This window comes from Pagrus pagrus (assembly GCF_965226575.1).
Source record: "Pagrus pagrus genome assembly, chromosome: 19".
Classification (NCBI taxonomy): domain Eukaryota; kingdom Metazoa; phylum Chordata; class Actinopteri; order Spariformes; family Sparidae; genus Pagrus; species Pagrus pagrus.
In genome coordinates, this window is record NC_140203.1 from 4,472,522 (window position 1) to 4,499,780 (window position 27,259).

General features: G+C 41.0%; 1 protein-coding gene across 8 annotated transcripts in view; it reads left to right on the forward strand.

The window, feature by feature from the left end:
• Positions 1 to 27,259, forward strand: part of dab2ipb (DAB2 interacting protein b) — a 170,229-nt gene that overhangs the window by 1,690 nt on the left and 141,280 nt on the right. For 3 of the 8 annotated variants that reach the window (XM_084383290.1, XM_084383294.1, XM_084383299.1), the window contains exons 2-3: positions 16,094 to 16,218; positions 21,430 to 21,556. In XM_084383290.1, coding sequence (XP_084239416.1) covers positions 16,094 to 16,218; positions 21,430 to 21,556 — 252 coding nt within the window. Of the gene's footprint in view, positions 1 to 4,052; positions 4,190 to 4,383; positions 4,489 to 12,188; positions 12,288 to 16,093; positions 16,219 to 21,429; positions 21,557 to 27,259 lie in introns of those variants that run through there. The other 5 variants (XM_084383297.1, XM_084383298.1, XM_084383296.1 and 2 more) reach the window with 5 other exon arrangements.

Consider the following 27,259-nt stretch of genomic DNA (forward strand, 5'->3'; position numbering starts at 1 on the left):
ATTGAGATATGAATTTTAATAATACTAAAAGTATAATAATAATAATCAGCGGGGGGGATGCTAGGAGCTGAAATTACGAAATAGCAGTCATACTTTCTAACATTACAGAGATAGTTCACAAGAATTCATGAGTCAAGTTAAGTTCAACCAGTCATGACTGACTCTAATCATAAAGTCACAGGTTATTCAATTAAAAGTGATGGTCATTTTAAAAAGTGGTGGCGACATGTCAGAGGTCTCCTTCAAAATATCCAGTGGTGTCCCACTCAGAAAAACGCTTGACATCCAGCAGGTTCACAGTTAGATAATATTGAAACACAACTTGTGATTTTAGCCCAGAATCAGCATATTGTCATAAGCATGCAGACATTGAAGAACTGTGATACATCTGTCCATTGCACGGAAGTTTCTGATCCTCACCTGATCCAAATCAGCATGTTGATAGTGATATCTCTTAGAAGTGACAACATGGTGAGAGATTTTTTCTTTTCATTCCCTGCAGTGGCGCTAATACACAATTGTTTTGGCCCATGCTACACCTCAATGTATGTCGGTTTCTCGTAGTGACAGTTGACCCCAAAACTGGGATGCAACCTGCACAATGCACCATTCAATGCATTGAATCAGAGAACACATGAACAGTTGGTACTCGTGGAAAAACCAACAAACAGTGGCTGTAACACAAAGCCCCTGATGTCTCACTCTTTGTCTCTCTCTTGGCATGACACATGTTCGCTGCAGGTAAGATGCAGACCTGAAATAGCGACCTCTAAAAACAGAAACCCTGTGCCTGTGCGAGTTTGTTCTCATAACATTGAGTTTTAAATTGTCACTCCAAGTTGCATTGTGCTGTTCGAAGGGAATCAAAAAGCTCATGTTGTTGTGGCTGCCACCGTGTTGTTCCTGATTTACGGAAAAACATCGCTCCTGCTCTGACACCTTCGCCCTGTCACCCATCACCGGTCCCATCGGAGCACCCAGGTGAAATCATTATCAGCACATTCTCTAGCTCTGTGTTGAAGAGACGAAACAACAGAACAACACAGGCTCTGAGGTGACTGCGGTGCAGATGCACTGTTTGCTGCTTCGTGGGCTTCTTAGACAGATGGGCGTTATTAGGAGCGCTATCTCAGCATGAGCGGGGAAAGGCATAATTTACCCTTAAGTGTGTTGTATTGGCCTACAGCAGTGGCAACAGCAGGTGGCAAGCGGGATTACATAATGTGTGTGAGTGCGGGAGAGAAATGTGAAGGTTCACAGAGAGTTAAAGCGAGAAAGAGTAAAACCACCAACAAAATGAAACGGAGAGGTAAACAGCACGCTCTCTCTGGCTCTTGTTGTTACGCATTTCTGCTGCGTGCCATTTTGGTGTCCTTTCTGATGACGGTACATTTTTCTGATTGCCTTGGCACAGTGTCTGCAACAGTTTGAATGTGCAAAAAATGCACTGAAAAGAAACATTTCCAGAAATATGCTGCACATTTTCCCTTAAGTATGAATGGCGAACATGAGACACACGCACACACAAGAGCTCTGGGAACAGCTTGAATATGACAAGATGAAACTGAAAAACAGGATTCTCACACAGACACCATGCAATCATCAAATATAAACACAAGACCTTCAGGTTGTGGCTAAAATTAGAGCGAAGTGGCTCAAGTTCTGCACCTTATGCTCAGTTTACAGACTCACACAAAGCCGTAAAGCTATTAATTCCGTCTGCTCCGGCTTCCACAATGAGTGTATTTGCACAGGAAGTTTGCAAAAAAGACTGACTCATCTAATCCTTTTCAGTGCTCCTGTAATAATGAATCAAAGACGCCATCCTTTGCAAAAGCATTTGCACTCCCGTTTCCTCTTGTCTTCATGGGGACTATCACCATTCAGAGAAGGGGTGTAGCACTTTAATCCAATATAAGTTTGTATTCTTCTTCAGCCAAGATTCAATTCATCCTTGAAACACTTGGCAGACGATGATTTTCCACAAGACACGTAAACTGCTCTCCAAGTTCAAAGAATGACATCAGTTTCGACCTTACCTTATTACCTCACTTATTTAGTTTGCACATATTCACCTTAATCTTGATTTTTTTTATTTTATACATGTAAATCATCAAATGTCTAGAATGGTAGAGAAAAAGGAAAGACTAATTTTAAATTGGTGCTACATGATGAGAGAAAACTGAAAAAGGCCTGTGGTATTCTCATTTCCTTAAAAAGGTAGAAAACCTACAACAACCAGCATGCACTGCGCCTCACTGGTCCAATAAACACTCTTGCTGATCGGTACCGCCAGTGGTGTCTCCTCATCGTCCATTTTGAAACAGGAAACAATATTATATAGCTAAACAGTACAGTGAGATATATTTCTGAAAACATTTTAGGAGAGAATAGACATTTGGCTGTATTCTTGCTGCTGTGTTGCAGGTTGCAGGTCCTATAAACTGTTCTCATTTCATCACTTAGCGGTTAAGTAGCAGTTGGACAATGAAATCATAACCCCAGAGTGTGATGTCAGTGGACAACGGCCAACGTGTGACTATGATCAATGAACAGGATTGTGGTTCATATTTCATCAGCACCACCTTCCTTCTCACAATAAAGGAACAATATGGCGGCTAACTTTCACTATTGCAGCTTAACAGTACAATAAAATATGTTTCTTAAAGCATTTTAGGCAAAGAAATAGGAAGTGTAGTGACAGAATCCTGGTTTATAGTTGATCAGCACTGCCTAGTTTGACAGTTTGAGAGGAGTTAGACGCCAAACTCCTCCTGGATGTGGGCATAAAAAATGCAGAAGTACAATCTGTAGTTGATGCAACAGTCCTAAAAAATAAAAACGTGGTTGGCTCCGGGTGCAGACAAAATGCAAGTTTGTTCAGTTGCGTAAACTGGCAAAAGCTGGATGAAATGTTCTTGTTGAAGTGTTAAAAACTGGGAAAGCAAGCGTGAGCTGCTATAAAATCACAGGGCAACATAGTTTGATGTTTTAAAAACCGAAATATGCTCATCTGCACGGCGACAGAGTGGCAGTGAGGGATGCAACTTTGTACCAACAAGTCTGACGGCAGAGTACAGACAGCTACAGACGCTGAGTGCTTTGAATTGGCACGTATCACATTAAAAATGAAAACGCTTAAGGAGACCAACAGAAAGTCGAAAAAATCTAGTTTGGCAGAAAGGGTGGAACATTGTCCTTTAAACTAGCTGAAGAGAAGCGGGTCAGGATCTTGGTGAATCACAATGGGCTAAAAAAAAACAAAAAGATTCAGCAGATATCTTGGGACTGAGAGTGGAAATAAATCCTCAGCAAACAACAGGACCCTTGAACACAACTTCCCACTAAAACAAGGCTCCTATTTCTCTCCAAGCAGCTTTATTCCACCAAATGCCTACAACAGGTAAACAATGGATCATTCCCATTCAAAACCCCCTCTCCTCCAGGACCACCATCAGAGCAGCTTTTCCCCTTCAGATAATCAGAAAGTCAACGTGTGCACTATTTGTTGAAGTCCATAAATCCTGTAACCTGCAGCAAGTTAAGATGTAAACAAAAGGTTTGCCAGTTTCCCTCCAGGCCTGTATTTAATTTCCATATAAATTGTGCCGTTACGACTCAAAGAAGAGGTGACGAAATCAAAGTTGCATTACCGCGTGGTGTCAGCGGGTTTCTTTTCCTCGTTATATCACTGCACCTTCTTTATCTGCATTATGTATCGCAATCATTTCTGCATCACAAGCTTCCGACACAGGACTTCTGTGCGCCACAGAGAAAGAGTGCTGTTTTCCTTTTGTGGCCAGTTTTCCTTTTTAAAATCTAATTTTCAGTTGCTCAGTTATCTGATATCACTGATATTTTACTGTGAAGGCCCCTGTAGCGTCATCGTGGAGGTGTGTCTCTTTCCTGTTGTGTCATCTTGGAGGTGTGTCTCTTTAATCTGTGCCTCTCCCTGGCAGGTGACTAATTGGAGTAACTCAGTGCAGCTGGGCTCAGTGTGCTGAAGTTACTCAGGTCACTGCTGTAGGCTTTCACTCTCTTTTGGGTTTTGCTGTGCACCTTCTTCACTCATGCACGACCCAGACTTTGCTCATTGTCACTGACGTTCTTTCAACGTTTGCCATGGCGTTGTCTCCCTTTTTTGTTTTGACCTCGTGAGCTGGATCATGACATGACTGAAGACAGTGTGGTTAGTGTGTGTGTGTGTGTGTTGTGAGTCAGTTCAGAAAATCGGTATATTTGAGAACACCTGTTCAATTTAACTTGTTAATCCCACCTGATGTTTTGTTTCACACCTGCAGACAGTCGGCATACAAAATCTGCATAATTCTGTAATTGAAATAATGCTCTTAACCTCCTGTTATCACTCATTTTAAACATCAGTACAGCTGATCTCACTGCACAGTTGTTGACTGCTGATCAACATGTAATGAGCAGCGATCAGCAAACTCATTTTAATCCCATGACCTCGGAGTTTGGCGCAATATGGTGAGTAATTTTTACTTTACAAATTACCGATGTAGCAGATTTGACAGGATTAAGATCAGACTGCCTATAACAGATTACTAGAGCTCCCGAGGTAATACTAGTCCCGTGTGAATGGGGCATTAGAAGGTATTTTAAAGAATACACATTATGCTCATTTTCAGGTCTCCTCTGATTGGTCAGCTCACACACGCCTGAGACGGCACCGCTCAGTGTCTCCTGTCGGCTCTGTCATGTTTTCAGCTCCCACTTAGCTTGACTTGTGCCGTGAATGTAGCCATAAATTATGCAAATGTGTGACATGGCGATGTCAGTAAGTCATAGACTTAAAGGCGAGGCTACTGACGAGGCGTTTCAGGCACTACGGAAGCAGTGTTTTCTGTAGGAAAGAGATTTGTTGATCTTTTTACAGCATTAACACAAACGCAACCTCACTATCACCACTCGGCTCAACTCTCAAAGCACTTGAATGAGGACTGACTATCAAAGAAACTACACTCTTTGCTATATTCCTTTAACATAGCAGTTCGGTCATAGAATGAGAACTCCTTCCTCGCTGACGGAGGCACCAGACAAAGGATGTTCAACCACACACTGAGCGAGGTCAAAGTCTGGGTCAGCGTGCATGTAATAAAAGCCTCCTCCAGTGCAAATTGAGTGTAGCGCTGCCTCCGCAAACTCCCACTCGCCACCTCAAGAGATGTGATTCAAAATCTACTATTAAGTCAAAGCTTGAAAAGTGAAGGTGACAGGAGTTCACAGTGAAAAGGCTACAAAATGGGAAATTAAAAAAGTCTTGTATTGACCCGCTTGAATACATTGTTTTACTGCTGGCAAACACAATCCTTTTATCCCACTAATTGCTAACAGTTCGTTCGGTTTTATCACAGTTTTTTAGGATTGTTTTTCAAGTGCAGTTAATCAGGCCTCGTCATCACAGAAACACGGGGACACGATGTTACTTGCAGACAGTGACAGTCTTTTTCACATTTAGTTTTCACAGTCCAGCTCTTATTGAGGGAGCTTAAAGTAATTGTTGATACGTGGCCCACATTTCTTTCTAACACTGTTAACAGCCCATGCACTAAAAGAAGATTTGGAAAATGGAGAGAACAGCAGCTGGTTTGTCCCAAAGTGCATTCTGCTGTTTGTGTGTGTGTGTGTGTGTGTGTGCTAATGAGATAATCAACCTGGCGGCAAACAGGTGTGCCAGCTGCACTCAGCCCTCCAAACACGACATGCGACAGAAGTCTCACTTCGTTTCATGATTTGAAAGTAATAATTTTTTGACATTTAACATTTAAATAAATGTCTGTTAAGCCTTAATGTTAGTTTGTAAGCTGTGGTTTTCAAGGTAAACACACCGACCTCTTCAGCCGTCATAGCTGCAGTGTCTCAGGGCTCGTTAGCGGAGCAGTGGAGGGCGGCCCAGTGTTGGCCCACCCTGCAGACACCTGACCTGCTAGCCAAGAGACACTCTGGCAGTGAAGAGCTGATCCGGAGAATGAGTGACCCCGAGAGGAGCAGCAGGAGGCCGAAGAGTTGTGTGTGTTTACTGGGGACACTACAGCTCACAAACCACTGAAGTTAACACATCTGTTAAGTTACTACGTTTGATACAGATGGAGCATTCTGTCTGTTTTTTCTCGCATTTGCCTAAACATCTGCTCCAGTCCTTGTATCTCCAATATACAGAGTGAAACCAGTAATACATATAGAGAAACACTAGATAGGAAAACTGAGGAGCTGCTGGTGTTTTGCCACATTGCAGTGGTAGAATTATAACATTGCTTTACTGTTTATTACCCCAATGGTGCGTTGCCATCTTGATCTGTGTGTGTATCGATTCTTTTCTCAGTATACTGGAGAGTCACAACAATTCCCTCTACAGCTGCAACAGTGATTTATGCCATGCTGTTTAAACACACAAAAAAAATATTGTAGAGAGCTGATGAAGGTCGGCACCTGTCATTTTTTGTCCTTGTGTCATGTTTACTTCCAAACCCCTCAAGTTGTCAGTCGCCCGGGTTGCATCTGCACCAGTGTCCCACTTCCTGAGTCTTTGGCGAGTTTTGTGACAGTGATTCACAAGAGTTTGAACGCATTCATATGTAGAACGCTGATCTTTGATCATTTCCTCACCCGACTGAGGGCTGCAGATTACATTTTAATTGATGACCAGGAGCGACAAAACTGCTCAAGCTTCATATTAATGTCTCGGCTTACAAAAGCCTCTTTTCCGGTTTGCTTCATTGTGCTATCGACTGGGTGATACAGCATCTCTGGCTTCATACCAGTAGTATCTTCATGCTCCAGAGTAACTTTAATTCTGCCATCTTTTTGGGCCTGTTACATGACAGCTTCAGTGAGGTCTGCGCGTCTAAATGGGGCTGTCAGGTGGCAGTACGACTTCCTTTACAGCTTTGAGTGCCGCTTGTGGAATCTCGTCTCACCCCATGTCAAAATGAGATTACCAAACTCTTGTTTATTTGCATTTGCATCCTCGCTGTGTTAACCTGCACCTCAAGCTGTGATCGGTGGCGGTGGAAGTGCCAGGCAAGCTCATGGCATTTACCTGCTCGCCTGGCATTTCCGGAAAAGCTGTGAGAGGAGGTTCAATCACCGGCTCTGCATGTGGGCTTATCGCGTGGCCTTTGCCGTGTTGCTTTATATGAGCAGAAAACAAGATGAAGCTCCCCATCAGCGGCGCAGTGGATCCGGGGGCTCTAAATCTGTCAAAGCTGCAGCGGAGCATGCTGGTGTAGCTAGCGGCGTGTAGACAGGCTGGATTTATAACTTTCTATTTAAATGGACGCATCTCTTTCCGAAATGCTTCCTCAGTGGGTTATGATGGGTTCATACTACATTGCTCTGGCGCCTTTTCCAATTCAGTTTCTATCTTTATCTCAAAGTGTGTTCTGCAAGACGGCTTGCATCAGATGAATCAGAGGCTAATAATCAAGCAACCATGATTTCTTCCGGATATTAAGCCAAATACGACTGTTTTACGCTCGACATCAATTGGCATACAACTTCTAAACAATGGCATTGACTGGAACGAAAGCAAGGAAGAATGATGCTTTTAGGGTTTAGATTTCAGGAACACATTCTGCATTCAGCAGCAAGTAATATGTAGAAGATCCAAGAAGGTTTTGGACTGTGACATTATATTATGCAGAGCTTGGCCTCGTGTCATCGCTCAGCCTGCGATTTCAACACGAGCTTCTGTCATACACTCTTTGTGTGTAGTAGGAAAAGCAAAAGGGCACAACTAATGAAATAAATCATGGCTACAATCCCATTTTTGGTGTCAGAAGCCATTCCAATTCGACAGCATGCACAGTATCAGGGGCCTGGAACTTGCACACCTAAATGCGAAGCAGCCAAATTTAATATGATTAACTAAACCTGTGTTTGGCACATCGTCCATTAGAAAGCTCTGCTGAACATCTTATCCTTGCGAGTGAGAAGAGGCTAAAGCATCATCAGAAAGGCAGAAATCTTGCATTGTGGGAGCCCCTGCTGCTTCTGCTACAGACGAATAACAAGAACAACATCTGGGAAAGATCATTCAGCATTTGGAAGTAGTGTCTGTCACAGCCACTCCGCCCCCCTATTACTTGTTTCTGCACTATGTAACTTCAGAGAGAGGGTAGGATCACAGCGTTGCGTACATGTTTACTTCAAGACACTAGTTTTAGGCCACATTGTTGAGACACAATGAGTTTTATTTGTAGTTAGCACCTACATTACGCTTGTTACAGACCTGGAATTTGTATTTACGACAGTGGTGTTGCATTCAGAACCTGCGGGGGGCGCCAAATCACACAAAATGCCCATTTCTACATAATGCTGCTTTAATATAAGAATGATTAAACATTAGTGCTATTAAAGATATACCGAAATACAATTAAGTGTACTTGAATGTACTATTTTGAGATACAATTAAGATGCACTTAAATATACTTAAGACTGTAGCTCGGGAGGTAGAGCGTGTCGTCAGGTCGCTGGTTCGAAACTCGGCTCCCCCAGCTGCATGTCGCATGTGTCCTTTCAAATTGTACTGTATAGTTGTACAATCATACTTACAATGTCTTTTCCACACATTTGATTGAATTTTGAATATGTCTTATCAGCGTGATAAGATTGGATTGACATTTAATACAGCATTGGTTAAAAAAAAGTGCATGTTAATGGTGTCCCAAAATGGTACAGACTCTAGTGTATTTAAGTGTCTTTAGTAGCACTAACGATATATCATTAGCATATTAATCACATTTTAGTACATCTAAAACGGTACACTTTTATTTCATTAATCATGTGCTCATTATACTTGTATTCAGTGGACTTTTTTCAACATGGGAACATTGTCTTCATAAAAGCACTTCAATCAATCAGTGACATGATTAGTTGATTTTAATCTTGGCAAAATCCGGTTGGTTTAACTGAAAGCGTAAAAGCCTGTAGTCAGCTGATTAAGGAGTGTGTAGAGAGAGAGAATTATAAACGAATGAACATTAAGCTAGTCTTCCTGAGTGAACTTCGACTGAGCCTTATTTCCATGAAAATAGGTAAATTGGACCTGTTGGGTATTTTGGTGAGAAAATATCCACTCGATTGTTCCAAAACCTCGAAATCAGACTCCTGCAAAAAGTCTGGTTTGGTGAGCTGGGAGGCTAGAATCCATATTCAGTGGGAGTCGTAGGTGTAGAGACTGTTATCTGATGTCAAGTCAATATTAACCTCTTGTATTTTCAGAGCACTTGTGTCCTGGGAAAAAAAAGGCAGTCAAATTTATAACCACGCTAACATCAGCTTTTCTTCAGATTGGGCTCCAAAAGCGGTCGTTATTGATAGATCAACAAGGCGGCCTACGTACACTACTCTCACATCTGCCGTCTTTGTTCCTGCTGGATCGCTATTTTTTTCCGTCGCTCACTATGTCGTCTTCTGTTGCTGGAACAGGAAGGCCAGATTTCAAAAATAAGTGTTCGTGCGGCAGCGGGTCCAAACTTGAAATATTGATCTGACACCATTAGGTTTTAGCCTCTTTGTATTTGCTCAATCATTACCTGACGGAAGGACTCTGTAGCAGCTGGTGAAAGCTGAGGTTTATTGTCGTAGTGTGGACCACAGCTATTGATGGGGGGGGAATAAAATGCTAATAGTGTGCAGCTATTGATCTTAGTCAGCCGCTGATATGTAAAAAAACACGTGAGGGAGCAGCACAACATGGCTGTAACTGTATGCAAATAGGAAGTGGCCACGCTTGTCTCCTGCGTTGAAGAGCATCCAGCTTCTATCTGATGGGAACACTCCTTATCTTTTACAGGCAGAGTGAAACACACTTATCCGTGACACCGTGCTTTCATGGACGCAAGCAATGAATGCACGATCTATTGTCCCTTTGAACCCTATTCATTTGAGCGTCAGTGCTTGATTACATAACTGTCCTACAATCGATAGGTAATAACACAAAGACAGCACACTAATGTGCAACCTAATCATGCCCTCTTATTTGGGAACATCATGCCCTGCATCTTGTTCTCAAGTATCTCTTATGAACAAAATGTGGAGTGTAAAGTGAAAGAGACAGTGCGTCATAAGTGATTTAAAGAATGTGTTGGGGGGGGGGGGGGGGGGTTTGGTAGGTTATAATTTTTAAACAGTGATCGCTCAGCCATGCCGGGTTTCAGGCAGTTTTCTCTTCTAGCTGTTGGAGAAAAAAAATCCTCTTACACAACACTGAGGATGTTTGTGTACAAAAATAATGTGCAGCAACTTTAAAGAGGCACAAGCAGACTGCCCTGCAGGTGACTCAGTAATCCACTTCTCTCACCTTTCCCAGGTGAGATTTTCAATACCTAGTTCAGAGATTATTCATCATCCCATATGGAAGACTGTGGTTTAATTCAGTGATAACTGTTGTCTGCGGCTGGACGCAGTAAATGTAAAACGTGTATTGTCACACAGCACATCTCCAGCACATTATATTTGCAGATGTTGATTGGACAGTTTAGCAACAGTCCCCTGGTTCATTTGTGGACTGTCCTGAGTGGGATCACTGTAGACTACGCCATGTTATCACGGACATGTCCACCAATGGTGGTGTCTTAACGACCTTAATACTTAATGGCCTCTAACGTAGTTTCTCCTATTCAAAAAACTGTCACAACATTGCAAAAAGTGTTGTTCTATCTATGTTGTGCCTCCTTTGTTAGTTTTAACTGTGTAAAGAGGTCAAAACTCCAGCAACACTTTTAGTATAAAGAAACTTTATTGTTAGAACTTTTCATTGTTAACCCTGATGAAGGCCATGAGCTATCAGGTTGGTAGTACCTTTTCCATTATGCAGGCCATGGAAGTAGGTGAAGGTGTGCAATAACCCCCCACTATGCTTCTTTTTGGCTGTGTAGCTTGATTTAAAATGTCCCACCATTTTTCAAGCCTGTGTACAGATGTTACCCACATTCCCCGGAGGTGGTGGCCTTTTTAACATCAGGTTCAAATATAGCGAAAGGAAGGCACAGCTCATTTTAGTCTGATGGTTTTTGGTCACTAGAACTTCACTGGTTTGACAGAAAGGCCTTTGTAACTGATGTGCTCCAGCTCTTTGTCGTAGTGACGTTCCTTCATACCATGGATAGGTCCAAGATGTTCAGAGTTCCTGAAGACTTCATTTACAACTGCAGAAAATGAGCATCAGGGGCTGAGCCAGATTTTGTAAACATTTGAGGCTTAGTTCAAATCTAGGTCAGCTATGTGCTCTCTTTTTTTTAAAGCCATTAGAGATAATACAATGCCTAAACATCTATACATCATTTGAGAGAACAATGGTTGGCATGGAAATAAATAATTCTGTAGCGTTTACATCCTTTTTTATCTAATTGTTCTCCAACTGTCTTCGTCGTTCTGAAATAACACAACAAATGTTGAGTGTGACTAATTTTCCACTACTGCCACTTAAAAACGGGCAAAATTGGCTGTTACTATTTTTAAGTTACATAATATAAGTAGTGTGAAAATTTGACTTAACAGCATGACTAATTCGAAAACCTATTTTTGTTATACTATGCTGGAAGAGAGTTCACAGGATGAATCAAATCTGCGATCATCTGAGCTGCTCTAATTGCAAATAAAGGATCTCCATCACTGCTAGCAGAACTAGATGATATTTCAAGATAATTTTTCAAGTAAAGAAAGTCAGTTTGTCGTAACTAAAGTAAAATATCATCTACTGTTGTGTGAAACCGCTCGGTGAACTACATCGTCGCGCTAAACACCAACATGGCCGCCAAATCGGAACAGAAACGATACAAAAAAAGATGAAAATCACAATTAATCTACTCATATTGACAACTGCAGTTATGTAAAAGGGGAGTTAATCAGCTTTGTGAGTTGCTAATATACAGGAGCAGCGCTACAATGTTTAAATTAGGGGTTTTGGTCACTGTTTTCAGTTTTACGTCATTTGTTTTATGACAAACGGTGACTTTATTGCCCTGGAAATTATCTTTTAAATTGACAAACAGCATATGTGTGATTCATGAAACAATTCAAATGGGATTAAAAAAAATTAAAAATTAAAAAAATATTTATTGTCTCTCCCATGTGGCAAACCGGAAGGGGCGTGGCTTCGGCTCTCTGTTGAATGGCTCGACCTCATCCGTCACCAGCAGATGGCGGTCGCCATTTTAAAATGCTTAACTGGCCGTTTGAGAAGTGAACCTGAACATGTCTCAACATGGCGCCCTTACAGCAATAGCTGAGTTGCAGGTCTTCATCTTTGGCTCGTTCTGTAGGTAAGAACATGCAAACAAACAACCAATTCATGACTTTATTTTCAGTTTAAAGTGAAGCTCCGTGTTTTTTTTTTATACCTAGCAGGATTTTAGCTAGCTTTAAGGTAGCTGAGTTAAGCTAACTTGCTAAGCTAGCTTGTTTGCTGGGAAAGCTTGTCACTTTAGCTTTGTCACAAACTTGTTGAGTTATTTATTTTGCATTGAATGCTGCAAGTTTTGCCTCATCTCTCAATTCAAAGTGATATTTTTGTTTGCACATGCCTCGTGTGTAATTTCAATTTGCTGTATGATGTGAGAACGTTGCCCCAGTTTGTGCCTCTTGTGTATTGTATTTGGGATACAGAGGAGACAATATCAGTTGCATAACCTGCATAATGGTGATGTATTACTGTTCACGTATAGGAGCAAACCAGAGCACTGCTAAGAGCACAATTGGGGGGGGAAATGGAGAGGTGATGTCTGCATTCATCCAGGACAATACACCTGGCCTGGTTGCAGCTACCAAAAAAAGGCACATAGCAGCTGAAGCATATCATCATCGTTTTTGGCACATAGATGTCTGTAGATGGAAGAGGTGTTGTCAGAAGAGAGAACAACCACTGACATGGTACATAAAATGTTCAAATGATATGGTTATCAGAATAACCAAAGCCTCACAAAATTAGCATAATCCTTATGTTATGTAGCCAAGCGTTGGTTGTACCTATTCCATATTTTTACTGAAGCTCTGATCACGAAGTTATTTTGCTTATTCCTCCTTACAGCGAGGGAAATGGCTGCAGTATGTTGCCGTCAGGGGAAAAGGCGCTTTGTGTATATATTCACACAGTCTGCTACCTCGGATAGCTGTGCCTGCAAAATATCGATTCACAACAGAGCATGTACCTGACCTGTCAAATCCCCCGATCTATAAATCAGCAAGGCCGTGGAAAAAAATCCATATAATTTATATCACATCAGCGAGTTGTCCTTGGGTGTGTCTGTCAACCAGAGTCAATGAGTTCTGTCAAAGACCTGCAAAGAAATACTGCACAGTGCAAGGATAAACATCAGTTGTTTCCTTTTTCTGTGGCATTGGTCTGCCATTTTTTTCCCTCCTTACTTTCTATTGTGGTAAATGCTGAACAGCTATGTTGGTTTTGAGATTACCACCATGAGAGCGAAAGACTCGGAGCTCATCTGCTTCACAGATGAATATCACCCCATTGGCTTTATTGAAGGAAATGAATTCAGACATGCAAAGAAAAACTGCACCAGTCAAAAGACTTCTTGTCTCTTTCTTGTAGGGGTGGGTGACATGACCTAAAATTGCACGCAGTATTTTTAGTTTTTTGCAGTGATGCTATTTTATAATTATGTCACAAAATGAAAAGTGATACTTCTCTCAAAATGTACCTGACCTCTTTCACTCTTCTCACTCTGTTGGCAGTGTAAGGGAACATATTTTAAGAAAGACAAATAGATTTTAAAACAAATCTGATTTATTTCTTGCCTTCAAATAGGAATAAAAATAAAGTCTATGGGCCTGCATGTGATTTGGGAGACTGCCTGGTAATGTAGGTTAATTAGTTAATGTAATGTGATTCATTCAGAGTTAGACAAGGGGTAGGATTAGGCATCTCAACAGCACTTATTTGTAGAAAACTCCAAGTATATTTATTTAAAATAGTCAGTGTGCCATGGGACTTATCTGTCAAGTACATTTACTTAGCTGCAACACATACATTGGAGAGGATCACGGAGCAGAAGGAGATTTCACTTTAACATTAACAACAGAACCGGCTGAGCTGAGCGACGTGGAAAAACAATGTCCCGCATCTAAGTTACTACTCCGATTTATTTGGCTTCAAATTTGGCCTCTCTTGACTGCATTACAGCATGTGACATTAGATGTAAAATGGCAAACACTCGATGCATCCTTTAGCTTGAGTTTCAAAGCGCATCCTGCTTTTTACATTGCAGGCCCTCATTGAAAATGCAGTTTGAATTAAAAGGGTTAGCACACACGATAGCTATAAGAGTTTTCCAGGTGTGGTGGGGACATTTCCATAAACAAATTAAGATAATCCACTCGATCCTCACTTCCTTGGATGGTGGGAGTAGATAAAGTGGTTTGTGTTGAAACAAAAACCGAGATAGAGGCTTGTTTACCTTCCCCGTGGTTACTGGATGCAACTTAAGTTCTCTGAGTACAGGTTATCATAGCCACAGTAAAGCACAATCTTTTTGATGGGCTGAAACACCTATGACAGTAATGATAGTGTTGCAAAGTCCATGTCATAGCAGAATGTGACACCGGTGGGAGTGATCATGAAACCGATATACTGCCTGGCCCTACTTTCTTGCATTTCTGTCTCTCTCGACTATCTCTCAGGATACTAAAGCTCGTGCAGATGATTCTGAATTACGTAACTTAATCAGGATAAAAATACCTGTCTCTGCTAAATGGAAAAACTCTGTGTGCTTGACCTGCTCCTGTCCACAGCATGACTGTAAGCTGTTCAGATGCGGTAGCTGTATCTCCGGCGTGTTTGTGCATTAATGCGCTCGTGCACTTGTGACTCTCTCTAATGGGGCGACGATGAGGCTACCTGGGAATGTGAAGCATTAAGATAAAATGATCAGAGAGACACGGCTGACAAGGTCGGGTCAACTCTAAACTTAATGTGTGCATTTCGCACGCTCACACCCAGCGTACTGGAGCTGTAAATCCACAATATTGTAAATGAGATTAAAAGATACATGACAATGAATCCCAGCACAATATCTGAATAATATACATCTCATTGCATTGAATATTCGCTGTGAAACTCGACTGAAGTGCCTCTGAAAGCGCGCTGAGTTTTATATTCTGTTTCCGAGATGAGATGAAAAACCTCCAGTTTCAAACGCCAACACACTGGAATAAACTGTATGAAATATACAGGAATGTCTCTTTGAATCATTTTTTAAAAGTAAATCATGTGTTTCAGTGCTTTTCATCAAGTACACACAGCATGTTGTGTATCATATGATGAAACACACTGCTCGCTCTAAGCAGTGGTGATGTGCCGTACCATCGAAACAGCACAATGACCCGCATACTGCACCCATCAGCCTCTAGTGGATGTCGCCGAAGATGATAAAAGTGTTTGAGTTTAGCAGGAAATGTATTTTCTTTACTGCACACAGTGTGGAGACCGAATCACCTGACATGCTAACAAGCCCAACAGATCCGTAATGAAACTCTCGGATTACGCTCTGCGGTGATTGATGTAGTCACGGCGTCTCCGTAACAATGTGAGAGTTGACGGATTGCATTTCCCGCGTGGATAAAGCATATGTATTGCATTTCTTGAGATTTATGTCATGTCATCATTGGAGGAGCAGAAGAATCCAATTTATGCCTGTCTCGGTTGTTTTATATTTATCCTTTTCTTCGGCACGCATCCATAGAATGATTGAGTTTGGGAAAAAAAAATGTGGAGAGCGTGCAGTAGTCATTACCTCTCCAGTGGCATTTCTAATCAAGAAAAAGGGTTTTTGTGTTCGCTGAGCAAAACAGTTATTTTGAGTTGAAAAGCAATTCTCCTCACACAGATGAAGGGCCTATTAAACAAGAGTACTTATTGTCCACTCTTTGCCGCCTGCTTCATCCCCCGTCCTTAGGGCTTATTTTAGGATGTCACCGTGGAAACTCTTTATTCCACTCCATTATCAAGCTAACAAACAATTGTTTTCATTTTCCCAGATGTCTTTTGTCTTTTTCTCTTCCTCCACCACTGATATCTTTCTCTGTTTTGATTTCTTCTTCTTCTCCCTTCTAGATGTGCGGTGTCCATCGAGACATTGGATGACACGTGGTCACTCCTATGACGAGCAAACTGCGTGGAACCAAAAGTACTGTGTGCTTGCCGACTGTCAGATGCTGCTTCTGAACGAGGAGGAGGTGGTGAGAGCAGACAGTACAATCTTCTGTCTGTCATGTCCTTCTGTGTCACCATTGTCTCGTCTGTTCATCTTCCTTCTTTTATTTGTCCTTGTCACTTTCATCTCAATTGCGTTTGCTTTTTTAGCTCTTTGCCATCCACCTATTTCTCCACTTTGCTTAATATTTGTATACCACATCGTAAATTAATGTAAATATTATTACTTCAGTCACATTTAATGGTCAGTTTCTAATGACTGCAACGTGTTGGATTCAACCCAAACTCAGTGAAACTATGTCATTAACACAATCAGTGAATAGATATCCAGTGTCCTGGCTAGGGTTTTCCATCATGTTTATATAATAATAATAACACATCATTACAGCAAGTCCTATTAAATGACAAAGACAGTATATTGTTGGATATTAGCTTATTGTAGATATATTTAGAGCTGCAACAAATAATGTACTAGTTGTAAACTATCACAAACTATTTGGATTATTCGGTTTGAGTATTCATTTTAAATTTTTCCAGCTTTTTAAATGTGACTTTTTTTCTTGTTTCTACTCCTCAGTGACAGAATATCTTTGGGTTGTGGACAAAACAAGTCATTTGAGGAACAATGATCAACGTTTTTTACCATTTTCTGACATTTTATAGACCAAAAAACAAATAGATTAATAGAGAAAATAATGTACAACTTATTCGACACTGATAATAACCATTAGGTGCAGCCCTAGATATTTTGGAATCGGTATATGACTGTTAATAAGAAACAATAAATTACAAAATGGAAATGCCAAACTAGGTTTTAAATAATTTAGAAGCAGTGTCACAGTTGCAGTTCGTCCACCAGAGAGCACTGATCCTAAGAATCCGTATGAAGGTCGTTTGTTTATGGAATAAATAAATGTACTACAGTATCGACTGATATCATTACTGCAGTTTAAACTCCCACATTTGAATATAATAAAAGATACAGTATCATTTGGGATATTATATAAATTGCCAGCTGTGAAGAGTCAAGAGCTCTAGAATGAAACCTGTGTTGAGGGAGAATTCATTCTGCATTTAAATTCATCCCACACCGGAGACCACCAGCAGCCAGGTTGTGCAGAGCAAGCTCCTTGCCTCCATTGTTTTGATTAGCGTCACACTGGATTATGCAAGTTTCTGTGAGATTAGAGGTCCTGTTGTTCAGAACACATCAGGAGTCAGCAGGGTAATCTGAACTGCATTGTTTACCTCTGCAGTATCCCGTCCTTGTTTAACAGCTTTGTGTGACCTCAGTTTGAAAGGTGACTAATTGCTAGGATTGGGATTGGGCTGATACTCTAATATACACATAATACATGCATAAATACGCATTTTTGCAATGATGTGTCCAATATTGTTATCAAACACTTGTGACAAAGATAGGTGTGTTATTGAGACGGGATATTTTACATCTCAACAATAAACTTTGTTGTCCAAAATGATAACCGTGCACTGAAACGGGACACTTCATGACTATCCCCATGACTTTTTTCTGCATTATGTTCTGTAAAAAACAATATTATAACAACATATGCCCCGATACCAATTTATCTGTTAGAGGCCAATGTCAGCTCATAAAATCAGCTAACCGATATATTGGTCCTGCCCTCATTTTTAAGGTCTCAGCACAGCAACTGGGACAGAACACTGACCCTCTTTGGGAATATAGCATCTTATCCAAGAACAAGTTAATCACACTGGTGCTCACAGAGTCAAAGTCACAAAAGCACCTGGAAAAGGCTTAGTCATTTCACCTGCCAAACATTTTTACATGACTGCTGGAACTGGGGAGAAAAGTGTGGCTTCAGTTTAATCTTTGTCTGAAGGTACTGAGGTGTGCCACGTTGAAATAGAGCAGTAATTGCAGGGAGGAATTATTTGAACTGATGCACTGGCAGCCTTTCCACAACAGTGCTTCCCCCCCCCCCCCCCCCCCCAGCAGCAAAGAACAACAGCTTTTAAATGCATCCATCTAGAGACCAAGACTCTGAAAGGTCATCCGTAACACTGCTGGATTCCTGCGATGTCAGCAAACTGCAGGTCAAAACGATGACAGTCTTATAATGGGCCTCCTCCAGAGGAAGGTGCGATGGCATGATATAGATGGACAGTTTTCATTAGCATGAGTCAGAGCATCGACTGCAAACATACAGTCCAGGTGAAACATGTATGTGCACTTCTTAGGGACATGTTTGTCACGGCAGTTTTCAGTTATTTCAGCAACAGAACGATTGCAACACTTCTTGCTCAGTCACAAGGTGAATGATTTGATTCAAAGTTAGTATAAAAATTTAGTTTAGTTCAAGCTCCTTCGACTTCTCATGCAGCCTGTTATCAATGATCACAAGTCAGAGAATGATTCAGATGCGGCCTTTAGGCTGTGAAGAATATCCATTTGTTCTGGTTGTGCATGTGATGCAATATGTCTCCAGTGCAATATCTCTTATTTTAAAATGCACTTAATATATAATTCAGATTCAGCCACATATTTAAAAAAAAAATGAGAACAGTTTAAATTGCCCATTTTCTTTGTTGTCTGAAGCTGACGCATTTATTTCATTGCACACTGAACTTGTGATCGTAAAGGAATGTATTAATGAAATAAGGTCATATGCTACATATTTAAAGCTTCATAGCTAATATACACGTGTCCTTATTCACTCTTTATATAATGCTGCATAGTAGGCTTTTTTAGTGCTTTTGAGATGGCGTCCTAACAGCAGAGGGACTGACTGACTAAGTTTATTTAGAGGCGGAAAGACTCCCGCTGTCTCTGCAAGACAGCAGTCACGTTGTCACTGCAGTCAAACGATATCTCCAGCTCAGACAAGATTGCCGGCGGTTTAGTCCAAAAAGGTTTGCAGCTCATTTGTAAACAGCCTCTCAGAACTAATGGAGGAATATGCTATTTCATCTAACCCCCGAGGTTGATCCCACCTGCATTAGCTTTCCCTTTACCATTTGTATTTGAGACCTTTTTTGACAAGAAATGATTGTTTGGTGAAAAAAAATAGGATAAGTTTCCTACGATCAATCGACTATTCAACTACTTTATGGGATTAGTGGATGACTTTTAAAATGCAGAAGTCGTGAGTGCCCTACAGTGGAAAAACACGAGAGAGGACAAGAATGTGTGAGACGCGTTCAAAAGTGAGAGGAAAGAGAAATCATTATGTACAAAAGACTTTTAAGAGTCCCTGCACAAAAGTTTTGATTGATTGTTGGCCGTGAAGGAGTTGTTGCTGTAGGGGTTTTAGTAAACAGTCACACTTTTTCTTTGTTTCTGCCTTTTTGTCTTTATTGTGTTTTTCTGTTTTTTATTTTTTGTCGGATTCTTTTGTCTCTCCGTCTTCAATCAGTTTCGTTCTTCAGCCAGGCTTGTCTGTTTCTCTTGCTCGTCTTGTACTCTCAACTGAACATTATAAAAAACAGTAGGAATAAATACAGTATCAGTGCTGACAGCCAATGCTGATATTGTCTTCTGTCAAAGAATGCTTACTTAATAATTTATTGTCTTGTTTGCCAAAGGTAGAGAGGCCCTTAGCCATTTGTTGAGCCAATGGGACACTTCTGTAAAGACAATTAATGCTTCCACAAACATAAAAAATCAAGCAAAAAAAGGAGGAGTTCAGATAGTGAATGCATAACTGTGCCATAAGGGAAAACAATCTCAAGATTCAGTGTGAATGCCAGTGTATCTTGAGGGCGGCAATATGAAGGTAATAAAACTGAAAGAAAGTTGTGATTCCAGAGGGGTTTCTAGGGTTTGGGCTTTTTTCTTTTTCAGCTTGTTATGAATCCTCCAGTTGTTCCTCGGGCCCATGAAACCCACTTTAAATGTTCAGATCATTACTCTCAAAGGTTTGCATAACTGCCAGTAGAGGGGGCTCATGATGAAAGATTAAAATAAGTTTTTATGGTTCTTCTAACAGGAACCAAAAAACCCCCAAAATCTCCATGCCAAATTGAGGATACTTTGATTTCTGCCTCAATTAAAAGTGGGCTCAGCCATTTTCTTCATGGTTGTAATCAGGTCAGTGCTTACATCCATGGCAAAGGCAATTACAGCATCTTAAGTGGGTAAGCAGAGAGTGGAAAGACACTTCACTGTTCCTGAAGTTTTTCCCCTGTTAACCCTTTCACAAAGAATGAGACGGACAAGTTTCTCATCTCATCATAACAACTGCAGCTTAATATTTAAACTTATTGAAAATTCTTAACTTTTAGTTTGCAACTAGGAACAGAGAAACTATATAACACTGTCAGGATGAATAAAATAGATCTGAGCATTACAAATGAACAATTGGATGAGTGAGTGAATTAAATCATTATTAAATTATTATGTATTATAATAGTTACAGATTAAAAATCCAATCCCTGGCCAGGACCAGTGTTCCTGGGAGTCGGATACCCCGGCCATGGCAGTACTATACTGTATCCCAGACAGAACTGTTGCGGTGAATAGTGGGACTCAAATTACAGCGCGCAGTGCTTAGTCATTATGGCTCAGACCACCAGACATTGTCTTTACGTCAGAGGCGGTGTCAGTGAGAGCTGTCCTTAAACCCAAGCCTCATGAGGCGAGTAAAGAGGTGACGATCAAGAGACACAGACAGATAAGAGACGGACATGGAAACAAAGGGGTGGAGAAAACAAGACGGACAAGGGCCTGCATTGAGTTGAGAGGTGTGAGGATGTTCGATAAGCCATTATCACCCCTTTTGGAGGACATCAGGCCCTTTCCCCTTTTTTTCCTTTTAGTCAACACTTTCTAACCGCAGCCATCCTTCTCCCTTTGTCTGTTTAATCTTTAGGAGCCAAACATTTGGTATGCGAGCTATAGGAAGATACGGGCTGACACAGACTGATGTGCTGCTAATGTCTCTTCTGTTTTATCCAATGACTCCTCATTCATCAGAAGCTCTACAGCTATTGTGCTCTATTGGCCCAACACAGCATTAAACATGGTGACCAGAATAACCACAACAACGCAGATAAGGAGCCTCTGTGACTATTGTATTTCCAGCTGACACCATTTGTCTTCTTGTTAGCCTTCATTCTTCCTTTCCTGTGCTTCCTGCTCCATGTGCCTGCTCTGTATCTGTGTCTTTTTGTTAAAATTCATTCAGCCTTTTATCTGTCTTGAATTTCTTGCTCTGTGTCCCTGTCCTCCTCCTTTCCCTCTCTTTCCTCAACAGATCCGTCCCTTGTTTTTGCAGGAGAGGCGCCCTGCGTCATGCAAGGTCCATCTCCTGCGACGCACCATCAGCGTTCCAGTTGAGACACAGTTTCCAGAATACCACAGCCAGCTGTCCACCGAGAGCGGTGAGTAGCCTGAGGACATACCTCTGCAGTGATGAGGATGCAACACACAGACGCATGCAGACACACACACATGCAGACAGACTAAGACACAGACACACTAATCCAGACACTGGGAATACTTTAATTGCTTTCTTGAAACCATTTAATTAAATAAGAATGATTAATAACCTAGAAATCTAATATTTAACACTTGTTCAACATGGACATATAAAAATATAATTTATTATTAAGACTCTGGAGGCAGTAGAGAAATTATTGCTTTTTAATGACTCGGCTGGATTTTTTTTTTTCTACGGTCCTCTTTGTCCAATATCAGCTTAAAGTCAAAGTTAACTTCTTGTCTGCTCCTCAGTGACATAACCAGTCAAACACTCAGACATGCAAGTGAGCCCTTGCATTGCTCACATGCCTAAGTGGTCCTTTTTAAAATTGCTGGTACTCTTTTCTTCCACCTCATATCCACTAGATGGAGAGCTTGCTGCTCCGTAGCGCTTCACTGCACTTAATCCTAACCACCAAGACAGACTCTCCTTTTCAACGGCAGGTGTCATGTTGCCTTTTCTAACCATGTAATGCTTGTAATATAAAACCATTACTCTCAGGATGTGAATGCACTTAAGATGGAGCCGCCCGGTAAAAGCTGGTGAAGTCTGTGGATGTGTCTGTAAGGATGAATGATGAACACACACAGTGAGTCTGAACGAGACACTAGGTGGCACTGAGGTTTGACATTCAAGCATTTGTATCCCACCGTTACCGTTGCTGGGTTGTGAGCTGGCATGCAACTTAATATGGCCCACCTTTAAATCAGTGGGTGCAAAGGTTGCTTTCATGATGTCATTACATTATTTTGCAGTAAGAGCAGAACATCAACTTCAGGTTTTATTTAGTTTCCTGAGGTATCGTTGGCCTCTGTCCCTGAGAAAGTTTTGCTGGACGGCGTTGTTGTTAAATGTCTGGCTCAACAATGTTTTGTTAGACTTGTTAAACCAACATTCTTGCATAGTTCTTTGTGACCACAGTAATGCTTTAATGATGCCCTGTGCAGGGATCAGAGGCATGCTTTCTGCAGACCCTTATGTCCAAGAACGAATTCTTTAACAGTGATTTTATTTCTCTCAACTGTGACCATTAGAGGGAGCCATTTAGACCAGTGTTAACAACACAACTAAAACTCTGGAGTACTTTAAAGCATTTATAAATGTGTTTTTGCTTTATTGACATGAGAAAATATATCTTAAAGACTATTCCTCATTCCTCTGGTAATAGTTTGTTTTAGTTAAAGTAACAATATTGACGATTCTCATATAATTTATGCTAGTTTTAATTAAAATCGATTCAGGAATTACAGATTAAATCATCAGTTCAGGGAGATTAACAGATAAAGCCTATGGTCCACTAAGGAAAGTATTGCAATATTTATATTTTTGCAGTTTCATGCATCGGTAGTCTGTATGAACATGCTGCCAATGCAAACCAAATATTACCTACTCATCAGAATCATTTAATTGGAGTCACCCAAACTTTTATTCTGAAGTAGTTACAGGAAATGCAGGAAATGCTTCAGAATGAAATACTTTTATTCTGAAGTAGGCACAGGAAAAGTCTGGCATTTGGCAGAGGGTAGTAAAACAAGAAGGAGGAGCTATGGTGAGCTGTTGGATGAAAAGCTGCAGGTGACGGGCTGCACACCTCCAACCTCTAAGAAAGGTACTCAACTCCTTTTACTGAGCCCTGCTGTTTGCAGAGTCATGCCCGTGTGCAGCAAAATACTAGATCAGGATTGCTAACAGAAAAATGGGGAAACATGCTTGCCTAACTTCTTTATTAACACTATAGTTTATTTTGCTACCTCCAGAACTGTGTGACCTGTGGTATTAAACCGCATTTGATGTGGCCATCAGTAACCAAAAGTGTTTTGCCACTTTAAAGCATTAAGTCATGTTATTTTGTCTGTTTTTGACACTTGTGTCCTCCTATCACACCCTATATTTCCCAAGTAAGGTCACAGTGTTGTTGAGAGTCCGACGAGGACTTGATGCTGAGCTATGAGCAGCAGCTTCTGTCTCCTCAAAGTCATGGCTGTGAGTCAGCATTCTCTGCATAGCGCATATTTGACTGTTAAAAATACAGGGACGAGATTTTACTGTGATTGCCAGGTGCTAAACCACACACACACAGAAAAACAGAGTTCTGATATATGTGCATCCAGGTTTGTAAGCCGTCTTCACTGACAGACGCGCTGACATGAGGATGAGAAATAAGACACATCATTATACTGGATCTATGATTAGGTTGATTTTGTTTATCTGAGAGGAGACGGAGGCTAAAAAAATATAACAGTCTGCCAGCTACTTCACTAATTACAGGGTACCTTTGCAACTCTGCCAGTGACATCTGAAACTTTTCCATGATGATGATGGAAGACAATTTCTGAATTGCTGATTCGGATTTCCATAGTGGAGCTACACTTTTCTGCATGTTAACTAGAATGCATTACAATACATTAATATACAGTGGCTCATTTTAGCCATTTAAATATATAATAACTATGATACATTAAGCTGTTCAGGTATTTGGCCGAATTCATATTTCACAAATTTAATATTCATTCATTCAAGTCGTGAAACTTGACTTCAGTTTCATTTGGATTTGAATTCAGCAGTTAGCAGCAATGAAAAGTGACATTTACAGATCATAAGCAGCGTTTAATGGCTTCTGTAGCAGAAATGCCAGTGGCACAAAAGGATGTCCTGCATCTGGTTGCATTTTGCAGTAAGCAGGCCAGTATGCTTTTCTGGCCAAAAGTGGCAAATGGCACTGGCAAAGAGGCGGAGGCGAAACATGAAAAGAAGCTGGACTAAATGGGTGAAATTATAGATGCTAAAGCGACAGGCAGAAGAGGCTTTTCCTTTCTTTTTCCCGTGTCTCTCATTGTGCACCGATTCACTTTTGTTGCACCAGATTGACGGGCTCTGCGGCTGATTCAACATGCTCAAGTCGGCCGAAAATCTGCCGACAAGAGACACACTGCAAAAACCTAAAACAGACACTTAGCGACAGTCCCAACCAGAGTTTATGCTAGACTCTTTATTTGACGGCCAATTTGACTGTTTATTTCAGAGTTCTGGTCATATAGAAAAACTACCGGTCATACGCTTTGAATTCTCATACACGGCAACAACAGCAACACACACAAAAGCTATAGTCTGCTAGGATTTGTCCTACCTGCCCCCTCACAAATTTTACAGAACATTTTGTCTATTCCTTCCACCTTTCAATGCCCGGGTGGTGTGTCTGGGGCTGTGTGCACCAGTTGTCCAGGCATAGACATTGAGGAATGGTGTAACACTGTGAGATGCAGTGAAAACTTCAGAAAATATTTTTAACTTAAATCTGTCCAAAAACTGCCACTGGTTTTTGCTGGTGAGGCATCTCTAGCGATGCATTTTGGTTTGATCAGCTGCCCAGTTGTACTTCTCCTGCCACTGCCTTTGGTTACAGCTTCCATTTCTTGAAGAGCAAGAAATCCACACTTTCCTGTTGTCCTGCTGTACTCGGCTGCAGTACTTGTTGCACTGTCGCTCAGGGATGTCTGCTTTGCCTTTGAACATTTTCTGACTCGTGTTAACTGCTGTCAAGACAAAGCGTGGGGCTGTTAATGGAGTATTTGGCTTTTGAATCTTGTGTCTAATATATGTTTAGTTTCAGGCAGAAATCGCTCGATGAAGAGAGAGAAAAACAGGCTGCACGACTGATCACTCGGTGAATCGTGCAATGTTTTAACAGAGGAGGCAAAACCAAACATATGGATCATATTAGTTTCTATTTAGGTTGTCTTGGCAACATCTCACACAGTATTAAGTTATTTATTATGCTGTTAATGAATTTATTTATGTGGCATTTTCCCAAACGGACATTTTAGCTGTTGATATTTTCATCTGCCGGACAACTACTCGTGATAGTGCTTAGTGCTGGGGTGAGATAGTGCTAGAGATTCATTAAAACACCCTTCACATGTTCACTGGCAAAATAATATTTTAAATGAACAAAAAACAACTAACGACAGAAGAGTTGTTATTAAATTTATCCCTGAAAACCAAACGGTAATACATGTTCCAGTCCCCTCTTCTGTATCTAACCTTTTAAAGATGCATTTGTGTGTGTTTGCTTGTGTGTGTGTATGTGCACCTGCGTGGTTTTCAGATCACGTTCTTCATCAACAACACTACAAACACTCACGCTCTATGTTTTACTAAATTATTCATTGGCGTAGGCCCCACCTGCTCCTGTCCTTGTGTGACACAGGCTCTAAATAAGCAGCGCGATGAATAAAAACTATACTAAGATGAATAGGAATCCACAGCGAAATCAGAGAGCGCTCTCATCTCGTCTCATCCTCCGACTGAATTGTGAGCGGCTGCCTCCTCTGTTCTTTTGAACTAGTCGAGGTTTTGGCACAAACATGCTTGAGACGGAGAGCGCTGTTACGCTCCCACCAGAACAACTACGCTTAATTTTACCGAGGTGAAAGTTTTTCTTTCTGGGTGCTGCTTTGGGAAAAGTTCTCATCTCTCAGTTCTTTAAAGACGCTGGGGCATATGCTGCCCTATTTTCCAGTTTTTTACTTTCTCCATAGATATTTCCATTAAAGCTATAACACTTTAGATAGGATTAAATAGGACTGTATGACCGGCCAAAGGCTGTGGAATGATTTTAACATGCCTTGTAACCCAAATATTGCATCACATGGCTATTAAGTATTTTAACAGTCCCTCTGTAATGTTTAGTTTGACCAAGTCCAGTTCTCTCCTCCAAGTTTATAATGGCAATTAGCTGTCATTAGCCAGGATTGAGTTTGTTGACTTTGTGCCAGTAACTCCAGTCTATCCTGCCAACACACCGCTTAATAATTGGATAGATTGTTTTGGCTTGTCTTTCGGTTTTTGATAAAGATGAACTCCAGTCATTCCAAATACGGGGAGCTATCAAGAAACCTGGAATAGTTGAGATTAAAATGTTTTCAAGGTAAAGGTCAGCTGGGCTCCATTTGGCTGAGTTATGCTGCTGACAGAAGCATCAGGGCTGGTATGTTAGTAAGTTGTTGTTAGTGCAGAGTTATTGAACTAGAATTGGGTAAATATGAGGATGTGCAAAGTTAAAATCAAAAGGACAGTTCACCCCAAAGTGAAAAATATTTTATATCATATTTAGAGACATAATTTTGGAGATATCAACCGTTGAGTTAAATGGATTGCACTGGCCTTTTCTAGTTTAATCAACTACTCAAGTTGCTTTACAACACAAGTCGGCATTCACATGCATGCACTCATACGCTGGTGGCAGACGCAACCATGCCAATGTACCACGTGCTCATCGTTAACAATAACCATGATCTGATTAAACAGCCACCGGAAGCAATTTGGGGTCCAGCATGCTGCCCAAGGACAATGCAACATGGAAACAGGGAACACTCGACCTTCAGATTATAGGATGACCGCTCTACCTCCTGGCTGCCACAGCTGCCACTCACCACAGCTGACCCCTGCTGTGGTTGATGTCTGCCTTGGCAGGAATACAATGGAAGAAGATGGCACTTGGATTGTCATGTTTAAAGTGGCAAAAAAATACATTTGAGAAACTCAACAGCAATGTCTCTTTCCAGAAATCATTACCTGTCTACTTAAGATAATCGACAGACCT